The sequence below is a fragment of the Octopus sinensis genome, linkage group LG3 (assembly GCF_006345805.1).
Source record: "Octopus sinensis linkage group LG3, ASM634580v1, whole genome shotgun sequence".
Classification (NCBI taxonomy): Eukaryota; Metazoa; Mollusca; class Cephalopoda; order Octopoda; family Octopodidae; genus Octopus; species Octopus sinensis.
In genome coordinates this window covers 73,986,601-74,008,922 of record NC_042999.1, presented here as the reverse complement: position 1 = coordinate 74,008,922, position 22,322 = coordinate 73,986,601, and the positions used below count along the sequence as shown (strand labels likewise).

General features: G+C 36.4%; 1 protein-coding gene across 3 annotated transcripts in view; it reads left to right on the top strand.

Annotated features, from left to right (window-relative positions):
• Positions 1 to 18,445, top strand: part of LOC115209704 (universal stress protein Sll1388-like) — a 47,483-nt gene extending 29,038 nt beyond the window's left edge. The window contains exons 3-5 of one of the 3 annotated variants that reach the window (XR_004998232.1): positions 8,646 to 8,737; positions 17,573 to 17,689; positions 17,870 to 17,927. Coding sequence is in view for 1 of the 3 variants with exons in the window: in XM_029778192.2 (XP_029634052.1) it covers positions 8,646 to 8,737; positions 17,870 to 18,082 (305 nt within the window). In the remaining 2 variants the exon portion in view is untranslated. Of the gene's footprint in view, positions 1 to 8,645; positions 8,738 to 17,572; positions 17,778 to 17,869 lie in introns of all 3 variants that reach the window. The other 2 variants (XR_004998231.1, XM_029778192.2) reach the window with 2 other exon arrangements.
• Positions 18,446 to 22,322: the final 3,877 nt, after the last annotated feature.

The window sequence follows — 22,322 nt, the reverse complement described above, 5'->3', positions numbered from 1 at the left end:
ATCACAGAGGTGGCTCAACAAAGGTGACCTAAAAAAAAATACTGAAAGCCTACTTATCACTGCCCAGGACCAGGTATTAAATACCAACTCAGTGAAAAAGAATACATACTGCACAAATGCAACAGACCTCTGCAGAATGTTTGGGAAGAGGGTTGAAAGAGTGACTCACATTGTTAGTGCTTGTGAAAGTCTTGCACAGAAAGAATACAAACATAGACTCGACAAGGTAGCCCAAAACTTCCACTGACTACTATGCCGTAAGTATGGCTATGAGGTTATGGTTGCTTGATACCAACATACACTGGAAAAGTTAATGGACAAAAAAGGGAAGGCAAAAATCCTCTGGAACTTTGATTTCCAGACAGACAGGATGTTGGAGCACTGAAGTAAACTTTTGGAGGGATAAACAAGAGTGCCTGATAATTGTCGTGTCAGTGCCAGGAGATCAACATATTATCATGAAAGAAAGAGAAAAGGTTGATAAATACAGAGACCTGAGAATTGAGATTTGCTAAGATGTGGCAGCTGAGAGTCAAACATAAAGGTTATCCTTATTGTCATCAGAGCATTGGATTCAATACCACCCAATCTGAAAAAAACATCTGAAGACTTTAGAAGTACCCTACAATCTAGATGTATTGCAAAAGCCAGCATTACTTGGAACTGGATACATATTATGTAAAGCACTGTCTGTTTGAGGTCCTTGTTGTGACTTGACAAACAGTACGAAACCCCAGTAGACACAATATCTTCAATCAACAACCTCACGATATTGTATACTGTGTAACGTCTATAATAATGATGATAATAATAATAATAATAATAATAATAATAATAATGGGTTAACATTCCTGCTTCCAAAAAGTGAAGAAACAAATGAACCAAAAAACTATAGACCCATAACCTGTTTAACAACTATGTACAAAATGCTAACATCTGTCCTGACGGAATACACTTATAGTTTTTTAACAGACAGCAGCATATTCCCTAATGAACAGAAAGGATGTAAACGTGGATCCTACGGCTGTAAAGATCAACTACTCATCAATAAGATGATCTTAGAAGATTGTCACAAACGACACAAAAACTTATCAATAGACTGGATAGACTATAAAAAGGCTTTTGATAGCCTACCACATAGCTGGATTAGGAAATGCCTGGAAATGTATAAGATAGCACCTACTCTGCGAAACTTTTTGACTGTAAGTATGAGATCATGGAGAACCACACTAACTCTAAACAGTGACAATGAATCCCTAAATGCTGGTGATGTAAAAATTTTGTGTGATATTTTCCAGGGTGACTCACTGTCACCACTCCTCTTTTGTTTAGCCTTAATACCTCTCTCAAAACTGCTCAATGATGTGCAGTACGGGTATAAAAATGTTTGATAAAAATATAAATCATCTCATTTACATGGATGATTTAAAGCTTTTTGCAAAAAATGACCAACAACTCAAGGGCTTACTAGCGATAGTCAAACAATTCAGTGACGACATCAGAATGCAATTCGGCCTCGATAAATGTGCAAAAGCTACCTTTATCAAAGGAAAAATGACAGAAACATCTAACGTTAACCTTGACCAGCAGAATGTCATAAAAGAACTAGACCCAGCGGAGAGCTACAAGTACCTAGGGGTAATTGAAGGGAACAGAATAAGGCATTCAGAGATGAAGGAAAGGATCAGGAGAGAATGTTATCGAAGAGTGAGAGCAATACTCAAGACAGAGCTGAATGCAAGAAACAGGATCGAAGCGATCAATGCATTAGCCATACCAGTCGTGACTTACAGTTTCAATATCGTTAACTGGTCAATTACTGAAATATGTCAGCTCGACAGAAAAGTAAGAAAATTGTTGACAATGCATAGAATGCACCACCCTAAGGCAGATACAGAACGACTTTATCTGCCAAGAAAAGAGGGAGGCCGTGGTCTTTTGCAACTGGCAATAACAATGAAGATTGCTACAATTGGCCTAGACACCTACCTGAAAAAGTCTGAGGACTGGATGTTAAAACTTGTCTCAAAACATGAAAACAAGAAAGCATCATACTCAGTAACAAAACAGGCAAAGGAATATCTAAGTGAATTCCGAATACAACAAATTTCAGAATTAGAGATAGACATACAAGAAACAAGCACAGAAAAAGCTAGGCGCATGAAAACCCGTGCCAAAACTGTGGCCTTAGATATTCTGAATAATAAATGGCAAGAAAAACCTCTCTATGGCAAATACCCAAAGAGAGCGAATAATGCAGATATTGACAAAGCCCTGACCCATCAATGGCTAATGGCCTCTGGCTTAAAATCTGAAACAGAAGGGTTTATCATAGCAGCTCAAGATCAATGCCTACCAACAAGAAACTACCAGGCCAACATATTAAAGAACGGCAGTAGCCCAACATGTCATGTATGCCGACAACAAAATGAAACCATTGATCATGTTGTCTCCAAATGCAGTCTTCTAGCGCCTACAGAGTACCTCAACAGGCATGATAGAGCTGCACAATATATTCACTGGGTAATTTGCAAAAACCTGGATTTGCCCCATGAGAAAAACTGGTGGGAACACAATCCACCTCCAGTGCTTGAAAATGACCATATCTCACTCCTCTGGAACTTCACCATTCAAACTGACAGAAAGTTAGAGGCAAATAGGCCAGACATCATATTGAAAGACTTCAGACAAAGAACATGCCTCCTCATTGATATGACTGTCCCAATCGATATAAACGTATCTGTCAAGACCTACCAAAAACTGAGCAAATATAAAGATCTTGAAACAGAAATCAGCAAAATGTGGAACCTGAAGACTAAAACAATACCTGTTGTCATAGGTGCCCTGGGAATGATAGCGAAAGGGGCTGATTGCTACCTAACTCAGATACCAGGAAACCCCAAAATGGCAGAAATTCAAAAGATAGTGCTCATGGGAACTGCTCATATCCTACGCAAAATACTCTCTATGTAATCCCAAGGTTTAAAACAAACTTTTTTTTTTTTTAAATTTATGTATTAGACATTCACTAGTACAACACCAAAAAAACAAATATGGCACACTAGGCATAACAGCAACGTGAACTTCCAACCTGTTGTCTCTTGAGGTCTCTGGGTGAGACTTGGAGCCAACTTTTTACAGACATAAAGCAAAAGTCAAACATAGAATAATAATAATAATAATAATAATAATAATAATGGTTTCAAACTTTTCCACAATGGCAGCCATTTTGGGGGAGGGGTTAAGTCAATTACATTGATCCCCGGTGTTTTGCAGGTACTTATTTATTCAACTTCAAAAGAATGAAAGGCAAAATAAACCTTGGCAGAATTTGTGCTCAGAATGTAATAAACTGAAAGAAATGCCTCTAAGCATTTTGTCCAATGTACTAACAATTTTGCCAACTCACTATCTTAATAATAATAATAATAATAATAATAATAATAATCCTTTCTACTATAGGCACAAAGCCTGAAATTCTGAGATGAGGGATTCTAGTCAATTGCATTGATTCCAATACTCAACTGGTACTTATTTGATTTTTCTGAAAAGGATAAAAGGCAAAGTCAACCTCAGGGGAATTTGAGCTCAGAAAACAAAAACAATGCCACTAAGCATTTTATCTAGCACATAACACTAATAACATTACACACACACACACACACACTTATATTAATAGAGACAGACAGTGAGAGATAGACAGACAGATAGATATATTAACATATTTATTTGCCGTAGTTTTTCAATAGTTTCTGGTTATAGTAGCTATTGTTGTTGTCACTGTTGTTCTTGTTTCAGTATGACCCTAGGGAATTTGACTTCCTTTACCCTGTGTACACTTATCTATATATTTATTCATTTGTGTAAAGCCTTAAAACATTTGAGGGCATTCAGACATGAAATGACCTTCCACTGTAGATATAATCCCAAGAGAAATGTCTCCTCCAAATGTGTGGAGACATATTCTGTGCCATTGCTTCATCAGCAATGAACACTAAATTCACAGCTGGATAAGAATGAAATTATATATATCAAAATAGCATGCAGTACATCTGCTCATATCTGTGAAGTTTGAGCAAGCTAGAATTAGATAGATAATGTTGCATGAAGCAGCATTAAATAAAATATATTCATGTAAAGTTGTATTTAACATGTTCAAATGCATTTGGATGTGAGAAAACCTTCCACTGCAAAGATAGTCCCAGGGGAAAATTCTCCCACTTCAAATTTATGCAAGCACACTTCAAGCGGTGAATGACATCATTGGATCAAAGATTGCATGCATCTCTGCCTTTGCTTTATCAACAACAAAAACTAAATGTGTTATTTACAGCCTGATAGGCAGCAAGCTGGCAGAATTGTTAGCATGTTGGACAAAGTGTTTAGCAGTATTTCATCTGTCATCACATTCTGAGTTCAAATACTGCTGAGGTTAGCTTCACTCTTCATCCTTTCAGAGTCAATAGAATAAGTATTATTTAAGCACCAGGAGTTGATGTAATTAACCGGACCCCACCCACCAAAAAATTTCAGGCCTTGTACATACTGTAGAGTGGATTCTTATTAAAACAAACAGCATATGGTACATATATGTAATGTTTGGTCATTCTAGAATTAAATAACATTACATGAAACATGATATTGCAATCTCGTCTGTACATTAGCTACTTTGAACTGCATTGTTCAAAGATATTACAGGTTGTTAACTTGTAGTCCCAATTCCCCAAGTTCAGAGCCAGTGCTATTAAACATAATCCTTAAACTGACTGAAGATGAAAATATCCTGAGGCAGAAGATGTGTGTAGACTACCTCTGCAACAGGCCAGGGTTGCTCAACAACAAGAATAATGAAATGCCATTTTCTTTACATAACTAATGTGGAATTTTTGATGTTTCAGTATTCATGTAGGAGCTGAAACTGTATATTAGCCACTGATTATAAAGAAAGAGAGAGGCAGGCAGGCAGGCAAATAAATGAAGATAGGTTGAGAGGGAGAGAGAGAGCGAGGAAGGGGAGGGAGAGACAGTGTGAGAGATGGAGAGAGAGAGAGACGTGTGAGAAATAATGAGAAAGAGAGTGAGAAAGAGAGAGATAGAGACAAACATACAGACAGATAGATAGGCAGAGGTTTGGAAATAAATCAATAATATTGTAGCTTTAGTTTGTCTTGATAAAATAATTGCTGGGAAAATATTGATTTCTCTCTACTCGATATGAAGCCAATTATTGTGAGAAAACTCTTAGTATCAACTGTAGTAGCCACAGAGTATTACTGCTGTTATTATCAGAGTTGTTGACATCTTATAGATATACATGCTGTTTGGTGATATCTGGTACAGAAATAAATTTAGTGACATCTAGTAATAGTAATAGTAATAACAACATAGTTTTGGTCTCTGAGGACAACCCCAACAGAATTAAATTTATGTCTAATAATTCTAAGATTAAGAAATCTATATACCAATGTAAGGTTACTTCCAGTACTGATGACTATTTCTATATTGGCGTTTCCTCTTCCCAGTTATCTCAGAGAATTTCCAATCATAATTCTTCATTTAGGGAGAGCAGTAAACGTAAAAGTACAGGGATAAGTAAATTGGTTTGGTATCTTAAAGACAACAATAAGGATTTTAAGTTAGATTGGTTATTCTTGTCCATCTCTTTCCCTTATGACAAGGTCAAAGGATTTTGTATCATTTGCAACTCTGAACGCTTCCATATACTCCTCTCTAAGAATCACCTTGTTAACACACTTATAGAGTGATCTTACAAATGTAAGCACTGGCAGAAACATACCTTTAGCTTGTATAAGTGATTTATACCAGTCTGTATAGTTTGAACATTTAGTTCACCTTGCACTTTATTTCAATAGAGAAATCTACTTCCAAGCCTTTGAACATTTTTTCAACCAATATATCCCTCTTTATTTCTTCTCTACTTATTATTTCTTTACCCCTTCTCTTCCTATGGTCTGCCTTTGATGTCAGATCTACTAATGATTTTTAAAAATATCATTATTTGGTTTGACTTCATTATTACAACTATGTATGTATACATGCATGCATGCATACATACACACACACATACACACACACATACATACATGCATACATACATACATACATACATACACACACACATACACACATACACACACACACATACATACATACATACATACATACATAGATACATACATGCATACATACATACATACATACATTTGAAGAAAGATTTTCTTTAAATTATTAGCTATTTATAAAAATCTTAGAAAGACAGAATGATACAAACTTTTGGGTTTGTATCAGTTTTTCAAACATAAATGTTATAAGGTAATCCCCATGATATATGTATTTGAAAATTTTAACAACAAAAACACTTTCACACACCATATGAAAACTTCCTTGCAAAATGTCCATGTCATTTTGTTTTTCTAAGATTTTCTTCAAAAAGAAAAATTAGATAATTTTTAAGAAAATCTTTATTCAAATATTGAGACTGTATCAAGTATTTTAAGTATATATATCGCAGGTATGGCTGTGTGATAAGAAGCTCGCTTCCTAACCACAGGGTTCTGGGTCCAGTCCCACTGCACAACACCTTGGACAAGTGCCTTCTACAATAGCCTCAGTTGACTAAAGCCTTGTGAGTGAATTTGGTAGACAGAAACTGATAGAAGGCTGTCATGTGTGTGTATGTGTATGTCTTTGTGATTGTGTCTGTCCTTCATCATCACTTGACAACAAGTGTTGGTTTGTTTGCATCCCTGTAACTTAACAATTTGGTAAAAAGAAACCAACAGAATAAGTTTAAAAAAATAAGTACTGGGGTTGATTCATTTAACTAAAAGCTTAAGTATGGTCACAGCCTCACAACTGAAACCGATGAATGATAAAAAGATATATACCGTAAATCCTCGAGTTTAATCTGCATTTTTTTCCCAAAATTTAAATGTTAAAATCCCTAGTGCGTACTATATACGAGGTTAAAAATGAAAAATATTTCCCTAAGCAATGTCTGAGTCTCTATTTGCTGTTTGGTAATGTTTATTCAGACTCATTTTGTTATGTCGGGCACGAAAATACCTTAAGCTAAGCCTGAAAGCAATGAAGTCATAATAGAATCATCCATAACTTGCAGTAAGCAACATTTACTAAACGTTATTACTATTATTTCTTTATTTTCTGCAAACAAAATGCACAAAAAAGCTACACATTTGCATTATGTTATATATACAATAATAATATAGGACGTTACTGTATGCATTTTTATAAACCAAGGACGTTATATAGACTTCCTTGACTCAAGTTAGGGAAGGGGTGTGTATTATACGCAATGTTTAGGTTTTTCAGAGGTACAGCCCCCTAAAAATCCCCTGCATATTATACTCAATGGCGGATTATACTTGAGGATTTACGGTATATATATGATGTGTACGCGTGTGTGAGAGAGAGAGAGATCACAAAGTATATCTTGTTCGTAACTTTACTGTCAGTTTTTTTGGGGTTTTTTTATAAATTCTTAATGTCCAGTGAACACACTGCAACAAATGTAAACAATTGTGTGCTTATTGACCTTTCTGTGGAGATTTGGCTACTATGGTAATGATGTAAACAATATTGGTAGCTGCAATGATAGTTTTTCATTAGCTGTGGTTTGTGGTCCCTTCATCAAGCAGATATATGATCAAAAGTGTTCCAGTCGTGACCATCTGTCTTTTTTTCTGACTTGGTGTATATATGACTACTCTCTCCAACATATCCATCCTTATTTAAAATGGTACAGCATAATAGTTTATTTCTCATCCACCGGAAGCTTCACAAACTGCAAAAATAAACATCATACCAAACTTGTGAAATCTTGTGATTTGGGAAAGGATTAAATCTAGCATTTTCTGAAGGAATTAACCATTTACTTAATTTCCTTCCTAATATTTTATTCCTCAACTGTATTTGGTTGTTAAAAACATTCAAGCAAGGTCGTTGCCAGTGCTGCTGGACTGGCTCCTGTGCAGGTGGCACATAAAAAGCACCATTTGAGCATGGTCGTTGCCAGTACCACCTGACTGGCCCTCGTGCCAGTGACACGTAAAAGCATCCACTACACTCACAGAGTGGTTGGCGTTAAGAAGGGCATCCAGCTGTAGAAACTCTGCCAGATCAGATTGGAGTCTGGTGCAGCCATCTGGTTCACCAGACCTCAGTCAAATCGTCCAACCCATGCTAGCATGGAAAGCAGACGTTAAACGATGATGACGATGATGTTATTGTACAGCTACCGGTCATTTCTAATTGAGTAAGCCCATGGCAGTTAAATAGCTTGTTTCAGGCATGATGTACTTTTATGTAGCTGAAAACCTTATTGCATATTCCAACATGTGATGTGTTTTGACAACATAGACATGATCTACTCTATTTAGAGTCTGTTTTTATTTATGTGTACACATAGATTCTAGTGATGGATTCGTTCAGAGCATGACAGTTGTTCCTCTGTGTTTATCATTGCAGACATATTTATTTGTATGCATTAGTATTACTAATACGTGTAGACATGCAACTTTTAAGAAATGTAACAGACACAGAAAACTATTGATGTATTATTGATTGTTAAATTTATTTCTCTCTCCTTCTACCGGTAATTGTAGCTGTTTCAGTGTTGCAACAGATTCTCCATGAGATGGATGAAAAGCTTGACACAGTAGAAGAAAGATGCAAAGAACATTTGCAAAAGCTCCAGGTTGGTTGAAACTAACATTAACTTCTTTCTTTTTTTTTTTTTCCAAAACTGCAAAGATATGACTAAGTGTCAGCGATAAGCTTGTCAAGATCATTTATGCTGTGTGTGTGTGTGTGTGTGTGTGTGTGTGTGTGTGTGTGCATGTGTGCGTGTGTACAAAAGCATGGTTGTATAGTTACAAAATTTGTTTCACGACCAAAGAGTTTTGGGTTCAGCCTCACAGTCTTGAGTAAGTGTCTTCTACTGTAGCCTCAGACCAAGCAAAGCCTTGGCAGTGAATTTACTGAATAGAAATATACACGCGTGCATGCGCACACACACACATACACAAAGGTTACCCCAATAGTAGTACGAGGGTGAGCATAATAGGTCATTTAAATTTGCACACATCTTTGGTATCAAATCAAGCAATTGGTAAATTGGGCTGGTCAGTAGTCCTTCATTTCCTCATACACCTTGGATCTGATCCCCTTCAAATTCCACCTGTTTAGTCCAGTATAGAACAAGATGAAAGTGGCTGTGAAGAAGCAAGTACACCTGAATTTTTTCAAAGGGGAATTTTTTCAATGAGTGTTAGGTTCAGTGATAGCACAAATGCATCACTTGTGATGGCAACTATGTTCAGTATTGTTTTTATAGAGAGCAGCAGTTCTGAACTAGAGTCCATATGACCCTTGGGGTCCATACAAGATTTTGCCACTAAAATTTATGTGCAATAAATTGATTATTGATATGTCATATGACTTCTTGTTGTACTGTTATATCTGGACTGTTATAATATCAAACGTTTCTGAGGTTCTCTTATTACTCTCCAACTGTGTACCTTCAACAAGCACTCCACAATATCTCTATTCAATAATTCCTACGACCTGTGCACTATGACTGCACATATGACACTCTTCTTAGACTGTTCGGCACATGCTCATTTATACTAACTAGTATAGTTCAGTTAACAAATCACGGGGGTGTACAGTTTCCCCATACAATAGTTATATTTCTACAATACACAAAGTATTTTAATAACTGTTTAATGAAATACTTAATAATATTCAATTGTAAAAATACAATAGGATTTTTTTAGACATCAAATGGCTATCGGGGTCCACCCAAAGTGAAATAGGAATCAGAGGAGTCCATAGGAACAAAGTGGTTGAGAAACACTGATTAGAAGAAGAGTTACTCTACCTACATGTGCAATTTGAATAATTTGCCTGTTAATAAAAAAGTTACGTCCACTTTTGCATTACTTTCAGAACAATCCTTGTATATGGGTGTGAGTATTGTGTGTGTGTTTGTATGTAAGTATGCATGCCAGGCATATATATAGATCCTATGCATGCATAGGTTCTACAAAAGTTGCTCACTGTGAACTGTTTTATAGTAACTTTTCCTGTCAACAAATTATGCCTACTTGCTTAGCACCTTCACACATGTGTGAAATAAAAGAGTTCTAACTTGAAAAACAAGAAGTTACTGACACGAAGAACACTCTAATGTAGAACAACAGCTTATGGATGCAAAATGAATGTGTGCGTGTGTGTGTGTGTGTGTGTCCTTGTCTTGACATTGTGTAATGTAAACAAATGTCATTCATGTTCCGATATCCTGAGGAAATATATCTGACCATGTGAAAACATAACCTTGTTTGGAAGCAAGTGAGTGTTGGTGATAGGAAGGGCATCAATCCATAGAAAATCTTTCTCAAATTCCATCCAACCCATGCAAGCATGGAAAAGTGGACTTTAAGATGATGAAGAGGAGGATATATACGGAGAAACAGAGCTCTTTGGTTGCTAAGTTCAAAATAAAGAATGACTGGGAGTATAGAGCAGAATTTATCATAGTTACATAAATGTATTACATTTCAAGATGATAAAATGATTACTGTTAATTTCAAAATTCAAAAACTAAAACTATCGTCATGTTACTTGATCTATCTTTTATTGTAAAAATAAAACTAATTGTCATTCTTACTCAGAGTTTGTAGTAACTCATCTTCTGAGCATACATGTGGAAAGTCCGTGTCTGTGGCAAACTTGAGAGCAAATGTATAATTCTCTCTCTCTCTCTCTCTCTCTCTCTCTCTCTCTCCTCTCTCTCTCTCTCTCTCTCTCTCTCTCTCTTTCACACCCACCATCATCATCATAATTTAATGTCCATGTTCTTTACTGTCATGGGTTAGATGGTTTGATAGCATTTTATGGGTCTTAAAGGCTGCAAAGAGCACCAATGTCTGCTTTGGCACGGTTTCCATGACTGGACGTTCTTCCTAAAGCCAACCACTTTACTGAGTGTCCTGCACAATCACTAGTGAGGTCACCATACAGCCTACAAGACTAGGACCCACTAGGACATATAATTGCTAAATTTAGAGTAGACTTCAAGGAGTGGAAGATACAATTTCCTGTAAGTCAAACAATGGAATAGGCATTGCGACGGAGATGCGCTGGAACAGCCACTCTGACGCACGGGGGTCGCACTTGCGGACAGCCATCTCCACCCCGATAGCGATGAGTAGGGATATGGTCCGGGGGCCAAGAAAGCCAAAGGTCTCCACTGCCACAGGTTCGGCTATGAACCTATCAGAGACCAACCAATACCTTGACAATTTGCTTTTCTTAACTTGACGAGTAGCAGAGCCTTTGTTGGTAGCTGTACACACTAAGTTGCCACTGGAGAAGCATGTGACATCCCAGATGAGGGGCCTATCGCCACAGAACGAACAGGGGAATAAGATGGGTGAAACTAGAGGGAGATAAAAATAGGTAGAATGGACTCCCAAGATAGGTGATCGGGGTGAAACTAGAAGGAGATAAAAATTATTAGAATGGACTCTCAAGATACGTGATTAGAAGTGATTGGAAACAGGAAAAGTGGGAGTGTGAGTAGAGATTGCAAAAAGTGTAGGAGAGATAGTAAGATGGTTATATATGAGCAGTTGAGGGTGGATATTGTAAACAAGTGTTCAGGGATGACAAATTCGGAAGAGTAAGTGTGGAGACTAGATAGTATACTGTTCGTTTGTTGAAAGGATCAGTAAATTAAAATATTCATTATATTTGAGAATCATTGATATTTTATATACAGTATCTTATTTACAATAGACTACCTAAAGTTTCATCCTGATAACAAGATAGCAGCTTAGTTCCAGCTATAACCATCTAACTCCACAATCATCAGGTTTGTTTACAAATGGCTACGAGACCTATTTTTTTAAAAACCTGGGAGGGGCAGTAACTTAGTATTTAACACTGAGTTGCGTCCCTTTGACCACTAAAATATTGTTAACATCAAATTGTAAAAAAGTTATTTTCATCAACTAATGGAATTTTTATGTTGTAGCGAAATTAGTGATATGTTTATGTTCGGTATGTGTGTTGTCATGAGTGATTGGTAAAATTTCCTTGTAACTTATAAAGTTAAAGAGCCCTATGAATGAAAGAAGAATAAGAAAATTTGATTAAAGGAACAGATTTATAGCTGTGAAAGGATGGTAGTGGAAAGAGTAACAGGAAGATACTGTTTAGGGATATAATATGGAAGAGAAAGGGAAAGGGATTATGATACATCTGTGAGAGAGAAAGAGAAGAGAGTAGTAAGGGTGATGAAGTGGGTTGTATGAGGAGGATCCAGTGTCATCTCATGTCATAAAGGTGAATAGAGAAAGAAAGGTTTGAGGAGTCATTGAGGTGGGAAAGTATAAAATGAATACAATGAAAGTATCCCAGGTGGGAGGCACTGGAATGAGGATAGTGAGAAGAAGGGTCTTGAGGGTATCAGTGGGTAAATGCAGTGAAAGCATCCCAGTCATTAACTCTCTTCTTGGTAGCATTCTCTCTGTCAAGCTTTCTTGAATGAACTGGTTTTCATCAGTACAACATGTCATTAATTGTTGCAGTCACTTGTCATCTCTTTTGCGAGGTTCAGCATCATGAAATCAGTTTTCACTGCTTTATTCCTTGTCTTTCTGTCTTCTTCCACAGATATTATCTGCTTGGAGCACATAGCACATTTTTATCCAGTGACATCCTCCATATACATCACATGCCCATACCAATATAGTCTTCTCTCTTGTAAACAACATCTGATTCCCCTTGTACACTTCTTTTCTCACAGTTCATTTATATTATTATGTTCATGTACATTGACATTACACATACAGCAAAGCATACTCTATTTATTTCTAACCTTAGCAAATCTTCCGCATTCAGGGCCCAGATCTCACAACTATATAGCATGACACTCTGCACAAAGGAATCACACAATCTGATTCTCACTCTGAGGGTGATACACTTTGTTGCCAGTACTTTTTCTATCTTGTTCTTGCTCTGGCTACCATGCTTTCAGAGTACCCACCCCAGCTGCTAATTAGGTTGCCTAGGTAACAAAATCTATTGACTGTTTTTAGGGAGCCTCCTGAGCAGCTGAGAGAATCTTTTTTGTGAGTACTCTTTGTTCTTAATACTCCTGCTTCCCTACCATATATGAAGGCTATATTTGCTGTTAACCTTGCCTGTACAGCCTCCACTAGCACTTCATCCACCCCTAGCTTCTTTAGTGTCCACCAAATGACAGAGCGAGGGACCTTGATGAAAGCCTTCTTGACATCTATGAATTCTGGGCATAGATGCTTACTTCTAACTTAGTATTTCTTTTGATGTTATCTTATTATGAAGATGATATCATTACTTCCTACTCCTGGTACAAAGCCATATTGCACTATATCTAGGTTAATCTTGTTCTTAATTTTGCAGTAACTCTTTCTGTAACTATCATAACGTGCAACCAAGAGAATACCCTCCATCAGGCATTTGCCATATTCTGAACGCCTTACTTCTCTGGGCATAGATACATTGAAACTCCAACGTCTGGCAGCTGACTTGGCAGACATCCATAAAATTATTAACCATCTTACAAACAATAACTCTGAGCACCTTTTCAAACTCCACCTGTCTAACACCCGTGAACATGTTTACAAAGTCAGAAAACAGCACAGCTCCCATGACTTTCAGAAACATTTTTTCATGCTAAGAGTTGCTGAAGCATGGAACAAACTGCTAGCATCAGTTGTTAGTTGTCGGAGCACTGCATCCTTCAAAACTTCCATGCTTCCTGAGATTCGCCAACACTACACCTGATTTTCTCCCCTCCATACACACGCAAGCATATATCTGACTCATACACTGTTCACTTCCCAGACATTTGTACATTAAGGCACATGCTTTATTCACACTTTTGACAAGTCGTGGTGCACCTGAACACTGTATACAATAATTTCATTATTATTATTATTATTATAAACTTGGTGCAACAGCTTGCTTCTATTATTTACTCTCTCTCTAGTGCATCTCCTTTGCCTTTGTAGTGGTTTACAATAATGGTGCTGTACCAATTATTGGGTATGAAGCCTTCTTGTATTACATGATTGACAATTCAAATGACTAATACATACCTTATTTCGCATGGTATTTCAAGCATCTCAGTAATGATGAGCTTATTTTCCCTGCCTTTATATCCTTAATTGTCCTATCTTACCATACTACTGTCAACTTAAATGACTGATTCCTCTGCTAAGCCAACATAGGAAAAGACTCTCTCTCTCTCGCTCTCACTTCTATACATTCTCCACATTTAGCTACCTTTCTAAGTAGCACTTCCATGACACTTTCTTTTCAATAGCATGTGAACAAGTGTGCTGTTATCACCCCATACACACTTCCCAATAACATCTCAATTCTTTCTTCTATGTCTCATTATTCTGAAGCCTCACACGTCATGCCACAGAATATGTGTAAACTTCTTTCTTTCCACCTCTTCCCTTGCCATATCCTCTCAACAATTAGCTAGAAATGATTTTTAAAATGAGAATATCTAAAGTAAACTCGATTGCTCTCATAAATGAGAATACTAAAAATGAACATGACTGCTCTCAAAAATTAAGTAAAACTGGAAAAAGTAATCCAGAATCCTTGTCCTGTACCATATCGATCCCCAAATCTAATCAGTTTGTCCCAGCCATGAGGCCAAACATCCCTGAAAGTTTCATCCGAATCCATCCAGTGATTCTTGAGATATCTTGTCCACAGACAAACAAACAAACACGACTGAAAACAATACCGCCGCCTTCGCTAAGGTGGAGGTAATAAAGTACTGGAGATGATATAATTGACTATATCTTTGAATATATGCCTCAATAACAATAGTCCAATATCCAAAACTAGTAAAGAAATAACTCTTGTAGTACTGACTGTTGTAGAGAGCCTGATACTTTCTCACTAATCTACTTTCATCTGACATTGCAATCTGGAAATTTAATAGACAACTAGCTGACCATGTGCTATCTATAATGACAGCTAATTGTAGTATTTTATACACAAATAAGGTACATAATAATCACACACACAAACAAACAAACAAAACACTATGCTCATTATTATATTAGATGTCTAGAAAAGTTCTGACTGTATTATATTTAATGTAATTAATTAATTTATTTATTTTATAATGCAGTTTGTGAACAATACTTTTGTTGGTTATAGGTTTATAGTAATTGAATCACTAGATTGCTGAATTTCTGATGTGTGTGTGTGGGGACGAGAGAGAGAAGTTATGTGGGGGAGCTATTTTACATGTTTTCAATGCTAGCAAAGAGTAGGATTTTTGTTGTCTCATTGTTATCATCATTGCCTTAGCAGTTATTTATGATAGTTTGATTCTCAGCAATGAACTGTGAGTGAAATCTCTTTTTATCAGTCATGCACATAGAGTTATGTACCTTCGTCCTGGATCATCATACTCATAAGATTTCATAAAGCTCACAAGTCTAACATTTACTTAAAATTTAACCTTAACTTTAACTACACCACTACATGCAATTAATTATAAAATGTGCAGTGTTGTATACAACATCCACATCACTTAGTAGTGGTGGTGGTGCTGCTGCCTCTGACGCCGCCAATTATTGTTGGGTATTGGGGAAGTATCAGAAGGCATCAAGAGGAATATGAAGAAAATTGGAATAGAGTGCCCAGTAGAACTGTTACAAAAGTTTTACCTCTTTGGCACAGCCAGAATCATCAGGAGAGTATTAGATAGGTGAAAAGAATGGATAGCATGGTACTGTAGGCTGCTGGTAGCAAGCTCACTACATATGCAAGACTCCAGGAGTTCCAACAATGCCTGACTTAAAAGAATGAGGATAATAATATTAATAATAATAATAATAATAATAATAATAATAATAATATAATAATAATAATGGGTTCAGTTTGTATGAATTAAAGTAAAACTAAAACATAATAATAATTTTTTGAAAACTTATATTAGCAACAGAGGCTAATATATACCAAAAGGTAATATTTATTCCCACTTAAACATGAATGTCCTATTAGAACAAACTTTACTGCAGTAGATACCATGAGAGAAACTCTTATATAGGCTTTTGGTACAGAATTTGTTTATATAGCCAGCAAGGAGATAAATACCCACCAGCTCTGAGACCACCAGATTATGTGATTTTGATTTTCCTTTTTAACAAGCTCACTGGATAATAACAGTTGTTTCAAATTTTGGCGAAAGGCCAACAATTTTATGTGGAAGGTCTAGATGATAACATCAACTTCAATATTTGACTGGTATTTCATTTAATCAATCTTAATGAAAGGTGAAGTTGAACTTAGCAGGATTTAATTTAAGAATGTAAAACGGGGAGAGAAATACTGTAAAGTACTTTGTCCAATGCTGTAACTACTCCACCAGCTCAATTAATAAGATTTCTTGTTATTTCCGTAGCAATTGCAGTTTTACCCACAAGTGTGTTTTCCTTACTTGGTGGTTCTGGTCACAGGTTGCTAGCTGATCCTCCTCCTCCTTTCGCATCCAGTCTTGGAACAGGCAGTAGCAGAGATTGTTACAGAAAGAAGAGTGAGACTTGCAGGTCATGTTTTCCAACTGCCAGAAGGACAAATACACAAGACAGCTATGCAATGGGAACCACCAGAGGGTCAAAGAGAGATCCAAAATGACATGGTGTACTACCTTCAATGAAGACCTGAAGTAACTTAGCATTATCTGGAAAGATGCAGAGGACTATGCTCAAAACCAGGATTATTGGAGATGTCTTACTGCCCAATGTACTGGCCAACTGTACAGGAAGAACTAAAACTAAGAAATAATTATAACCTCATCAACACAATGACAGTCCCTGTATTAATACACAATCTCTATGAAGAAAACAAATTGTCTTGTAACTCACCCTCTTAGGTTTTATATTTAAACCCTCAAAATTACCTCAAATGTTAAGTGACCAACAATTTCTAATGATTTTTCCTGGCAATCCCACTTTCATATGATAGCAAAAGCTGCATTCCAAAGATTAACTTTCCTCTTTGATCCCCCCAAAAAAATACACCAGGTCTGAATAGTTATTTACTCTACAAAACCCTATTCTGCCTCTTATTGGAAAACTACTTCCATATCTTGGAGAGCACTGCTGATACACATTGTTCAATATTTTGGGTTGCATCCAAGAGAAAACAGTCTGACTAATTTGCAATACTCATTCACAACCACACTACAACCTCTAAGCCATATATATATATATACTGTGTCCTCATTGTACTTGTTCTATTGTTCTTTAATACTACTAATATAGCCTCTACCTGTCAGAACTAGTTGTATTTCAATTCCACACATACCCAATTGACATAACTGTGTCTCCTCTTTTTGTTACCCACACTGTATTTCCCACTCCTCTGTCAGCTGTAATCACTGTACCTAATCCTCCCTCCTAAGAGTGACAAGCTTCTAAAATTCCTGACTACGTTTTTCCTGCAGATGTCAACTTACAGCTGTTCAAGTTGAACATAAACCAAATCAGTCTCACCCATTCCAAAGGGCTTGAAAAAGTTATGGGCACATCCTCTTTCTCTTGAGAAAACATCATGCTGCAACGTAATTATCATCAACATCATCATAGTCATCATCATCACCATCATTATTGTCATCATCAACATTGTCATCATTACATAGTCATATATCGGTATGTTTATTTGATCCCCTTTTCTTCTTGTTTTTCTTTCTCCTTATCTCTTTTATGATTAATACTTTTATTTTACTTCTTCAAACTTGTAGATAAGAGGTAAATTCCGAACTGGAGCTGGAAAAAGTGGACCACTAATCGTTGACATAGCAAAACAGGAACATGCCACAATGATTGTGATGGGAAGTAAAGGGCGCGGTCATACACGACGGACCCTCCTGGGAGGTGTCAGTGACTTTGTGGTGCATCATTCTCCCATACCTGTGCTGGTTTATAGGCCACTAAATGCAACTCGTAAACATTGATGGAAACTATCAATCAGGAATACATTGCTGGTAAATATCAGGCAGGCACACATGCGAAGCAACACATTCGACATGCTGACAAGTTACAATCTTATGATCTCTTCTATTAACTTCATTAATTACAGCAACAACAACAAAAAGATAACTATAACAATCTGGACTATTCTACTTAGTCAAAACTGTTGTTCTTTCCTTGTATAGTTAGATCCATAATTAGTGTTAGTGTAGCTAATTGTAAGTAGCTGTAACATCATTGTCAACAATGTCAATGTCATTCTGAATATTAAAACACACACACACATATACATGCATACATATATATGTATACATATATACATATACACATTATATATATATATATATATATATATATATATATATATATATATATATATATATATATATATATATATAGGTACACATGTCTATATATATATGCATGTATACACACACAACGCAACATATATATATAACATATATACAAATATGTGTGTGGGTGTGTGTATAGTGTGTGGATGTGTGTATAAATATGAATATATTACATGTATATATAATATGCATAATATATAATATACAAATCTACATATATATTCATAAATGTATACACACATTTTTATACATATATATATATGCATGTGTGTACATATATATATACACACACACAGACACACTCATATATACAAACATGCACACACACAAACACACACATATACAATTATATATTATGTATTTGTATATGTGTGTGTGAGCTTCAGCTCATTAATATATGTATACACACACACATACATTACTATTGAACAGTGAGAATGAGTGCTCAACACCACATTGATGGATAAATAATCTTTATTGTGAGTTAACAGGCTACCATTGGTTTCAAGATGAGAGAAGATTTCTCATTAATTATCAAGCTGGTCACATGGGATATTGATACTTATTTTTATTTTGGATGAGAATTCACAAAGCTATAGAGAGTGTACAGGATTTTGGGAGACAACTCCTAATTGTTGTTTCTCTTGCATTAGCACATCCAAATTTATAAATGTAGATATGAATACACTCGTATATGTATATGGACATCCATACAGAATGTGTGTGTATTCATATTTATATTTATAATTTTGGACATGGCCAGGGTTAATGCAAGGGAAGCAACAATTAAGAATTGTCACCCATGATCTGTATATTTATTTGTTTATCCCCAAATCCTGTACAGTCTTGTGTAGTTTCATGTATTCTCATCCAAGATGGAGACATGTACCAACATCCCATGTGGCAAGCATGATAATTGCTGGAAAATCTCTCAGCATGAAACCAACAGTAGCCATATTAACACACACACGCAAGCAAGCACACACACACACACACACACACGTATACACACACGCACACACACACGAGTTCTCACACACACACATATGTGGAGATATATGTGTGTGTGAGTGAGCAAATATGTGTATGTACATTAGTTTTTACTTGGGGTGGTAAATGGCTTTGCAAAAAATGCGAATAAACCACCACCAGTAACAACTCATCCATGACACTGTTAACAAACTTATAGCAAATTCTATACTCAACAGATGTATTGTGTTTGTTCAATTATTGTTAATATCGATATATTTAAAACAATATTAACTTCATATATATATATATATATATAACATTATCAACTTTATATATATATACACATACATATATATATATATATATATATATATACATTATCAACTTTATATATATATATATATAACAGTATTAACTTTACATATATATTTAAAACAATATCAACTTTATATATATATGTATGTATATATGTGTATGTAAAGGCACACATATGCACATATAAGAATTTATAACCCACCATGCAGTGGATTTCTTTGCAATGTAAATTGTACCTTTTTTAATAAATAATTTTAGCCTCACTGTCGTATTCATCTTGTTCCTTCATTAATTTACTCACACACACACACATATATATATATACACATATGAGGGGTACCCAAAAGAAACCAAAATTTTGCAGTATTATTTAATTCACTTAGTTTGCATATTTACACTTTTATTGCCTTCAAAGTATTCTCCATTTGAAGCAATGCATTGGCCCAGATGCATTCTCCACTGTTTCAAGAAGTCCTAGAACTCTAGAAAAATTATGCCTTTTAATGCCTCCATCATTTTCTTCTTCGCCTCTTCCACATCTGCAGAACGTTTTTCCATTTGTGGTAACAAAAAAAAGTTGCAGGGAGCAAGTTCAAGTGAGTAGGGGGGTAAATGGAGTCATGCCATTTTTTACCAAAAACTGTCTCATACTCAAGGCAGTGTGCAAAGGTGCATTATCATGATAAAACTATCACTCTCCACTCTGCCAATGGTCAGGGCATTTTTCTCAGAATGAAACCAATAGTAGCCATTTTAACACACACACATACACACGAGTTCTCACACACACATATATGTGGAGATATATATGTGTGTGTGAGTGAGCAAATATGTGTATGTACATTAGTTTTTACCTTTGTCTCACAAACACTTCAGAACTGCCAAGTAAAATGTCTGATTAATAGTTTGACCAGGAGGAACAAATATTGTGTGGACAATTCCTTTCACATCGATGAAACAAATCAGCATCAACTTGACATTGGACTTCAGTTGACATACTTTTCGAGGGCAGGTGTCATTGAATGCTTTCATTGACTTGATTGCTGCTTCGTTTCCAAGTCATGGCCATAGAACCAGCTTTTGTCACCGGTGTTGACCTTTGCAAAACAGTTCAGATCAATTTCCAGCTGTTCTTTCAGTTCATGACATGCATTCAGTCATGACTACTTTTGATCTTCCTTGAGCATGTGAGGCACAAATTTCGCTGCAACTCTTTTCATTTCCAATTCCTCATTCAAAATTTGTTGGGAAGAGCTCCAGGACACACCAGTTATATCAACAAGTTCGTCAATTGTTTGGTGATGGTCCTCCAAAATCAGTTCATTTTCGTGATGTTTTCATGAATATTTGTGATGTTTTCATTCATTCAGGAGGTTGATGGTCACCCTGAACAAGGCTGGTCTTCAAACAAGTGACCTAAAGTGTGAAAACCACTCATAAACATCTATTTTGCTCATGTCAGTGTCTTTGTAAGCTGTTTGAAGTATGAGAACTGTTTCAGCCACCTTTTTCCCCAGCAGAAAACAATTCCATACTTCCCCTTCATTTCAGCCATTCAAAAATCAGCAAACAGGGGAGAAGCACTGCAAAACAAAGACACACCACGTGGTACTACAACACCACTTGACAATGCTGGTCAGCAGATTAATGCCTGATGGTCGCATTAAGTGACTTCTAGTGCTGAAAGCTGAATGACAACATGCTTGTCCCACAGAGAATGTTTCCACTTACTTTTAGGTACTCTCTCATATATGCATATACATATACATCATCATCATCATCATCATCATTTAGCGTCCGCTTTCCATGCTAGCATGGGTTGGACGGTTCAACTGGGGTCTGTAAAGCTGGAAGGCTTCGTCAGGCCCAGTCAGATGTGACAGTGTTTCTACAGCTGGATGCCCTTCCTAACGCCAACCACTCCGTGAGTGTAGTGGGTGCTTTTTATGTGCCACCCGCACAGGTGCCAGACAGGGCTGGCAAACGGCCGCAAACGGATGGTGCTTTTACGTGTCACCAGCACGGGGGCCAGGCGAGGCTGGCAATGGACACGAACGGATGGTGCTTTTACGTGCCACCGACACCGGGGCCAGACAGAGCTGGCAAACGGCCACGAATGGATGGTGCTTTTACGTGTCACCGGCACGGGGGCCAGGCGAGGCTGGCAACGGACACGAACTGATGGTACTTATACATATATATATATATATGTATAGATATAGATATATATACATATATATATATATACATACATACGCACACACACACACACACACACATATATATATATAGAGAGAGAGAGGTTGGCCAAAAGTCACCGAACAGTAAATCAAAAGTTCATAAATATTTGATATTCAATTTTATTTATTCATTTGAGAAAATGGTGTTGCTCAAGAAAGACTTCAGTTTGAACAATTTTTATGATGTTTCATACTTAGATGCTTCTATTAAATTCATTCAGTTGTGAAACATAAATAAATTTTGGAAATATAGATCCCAGCAAACTTCATGCAGTTCTTAGAAACGGTCATACTGCATCACCTTTTTATGTGCCACTGGCATGGGGGCCAGTTAGGGGGTACTG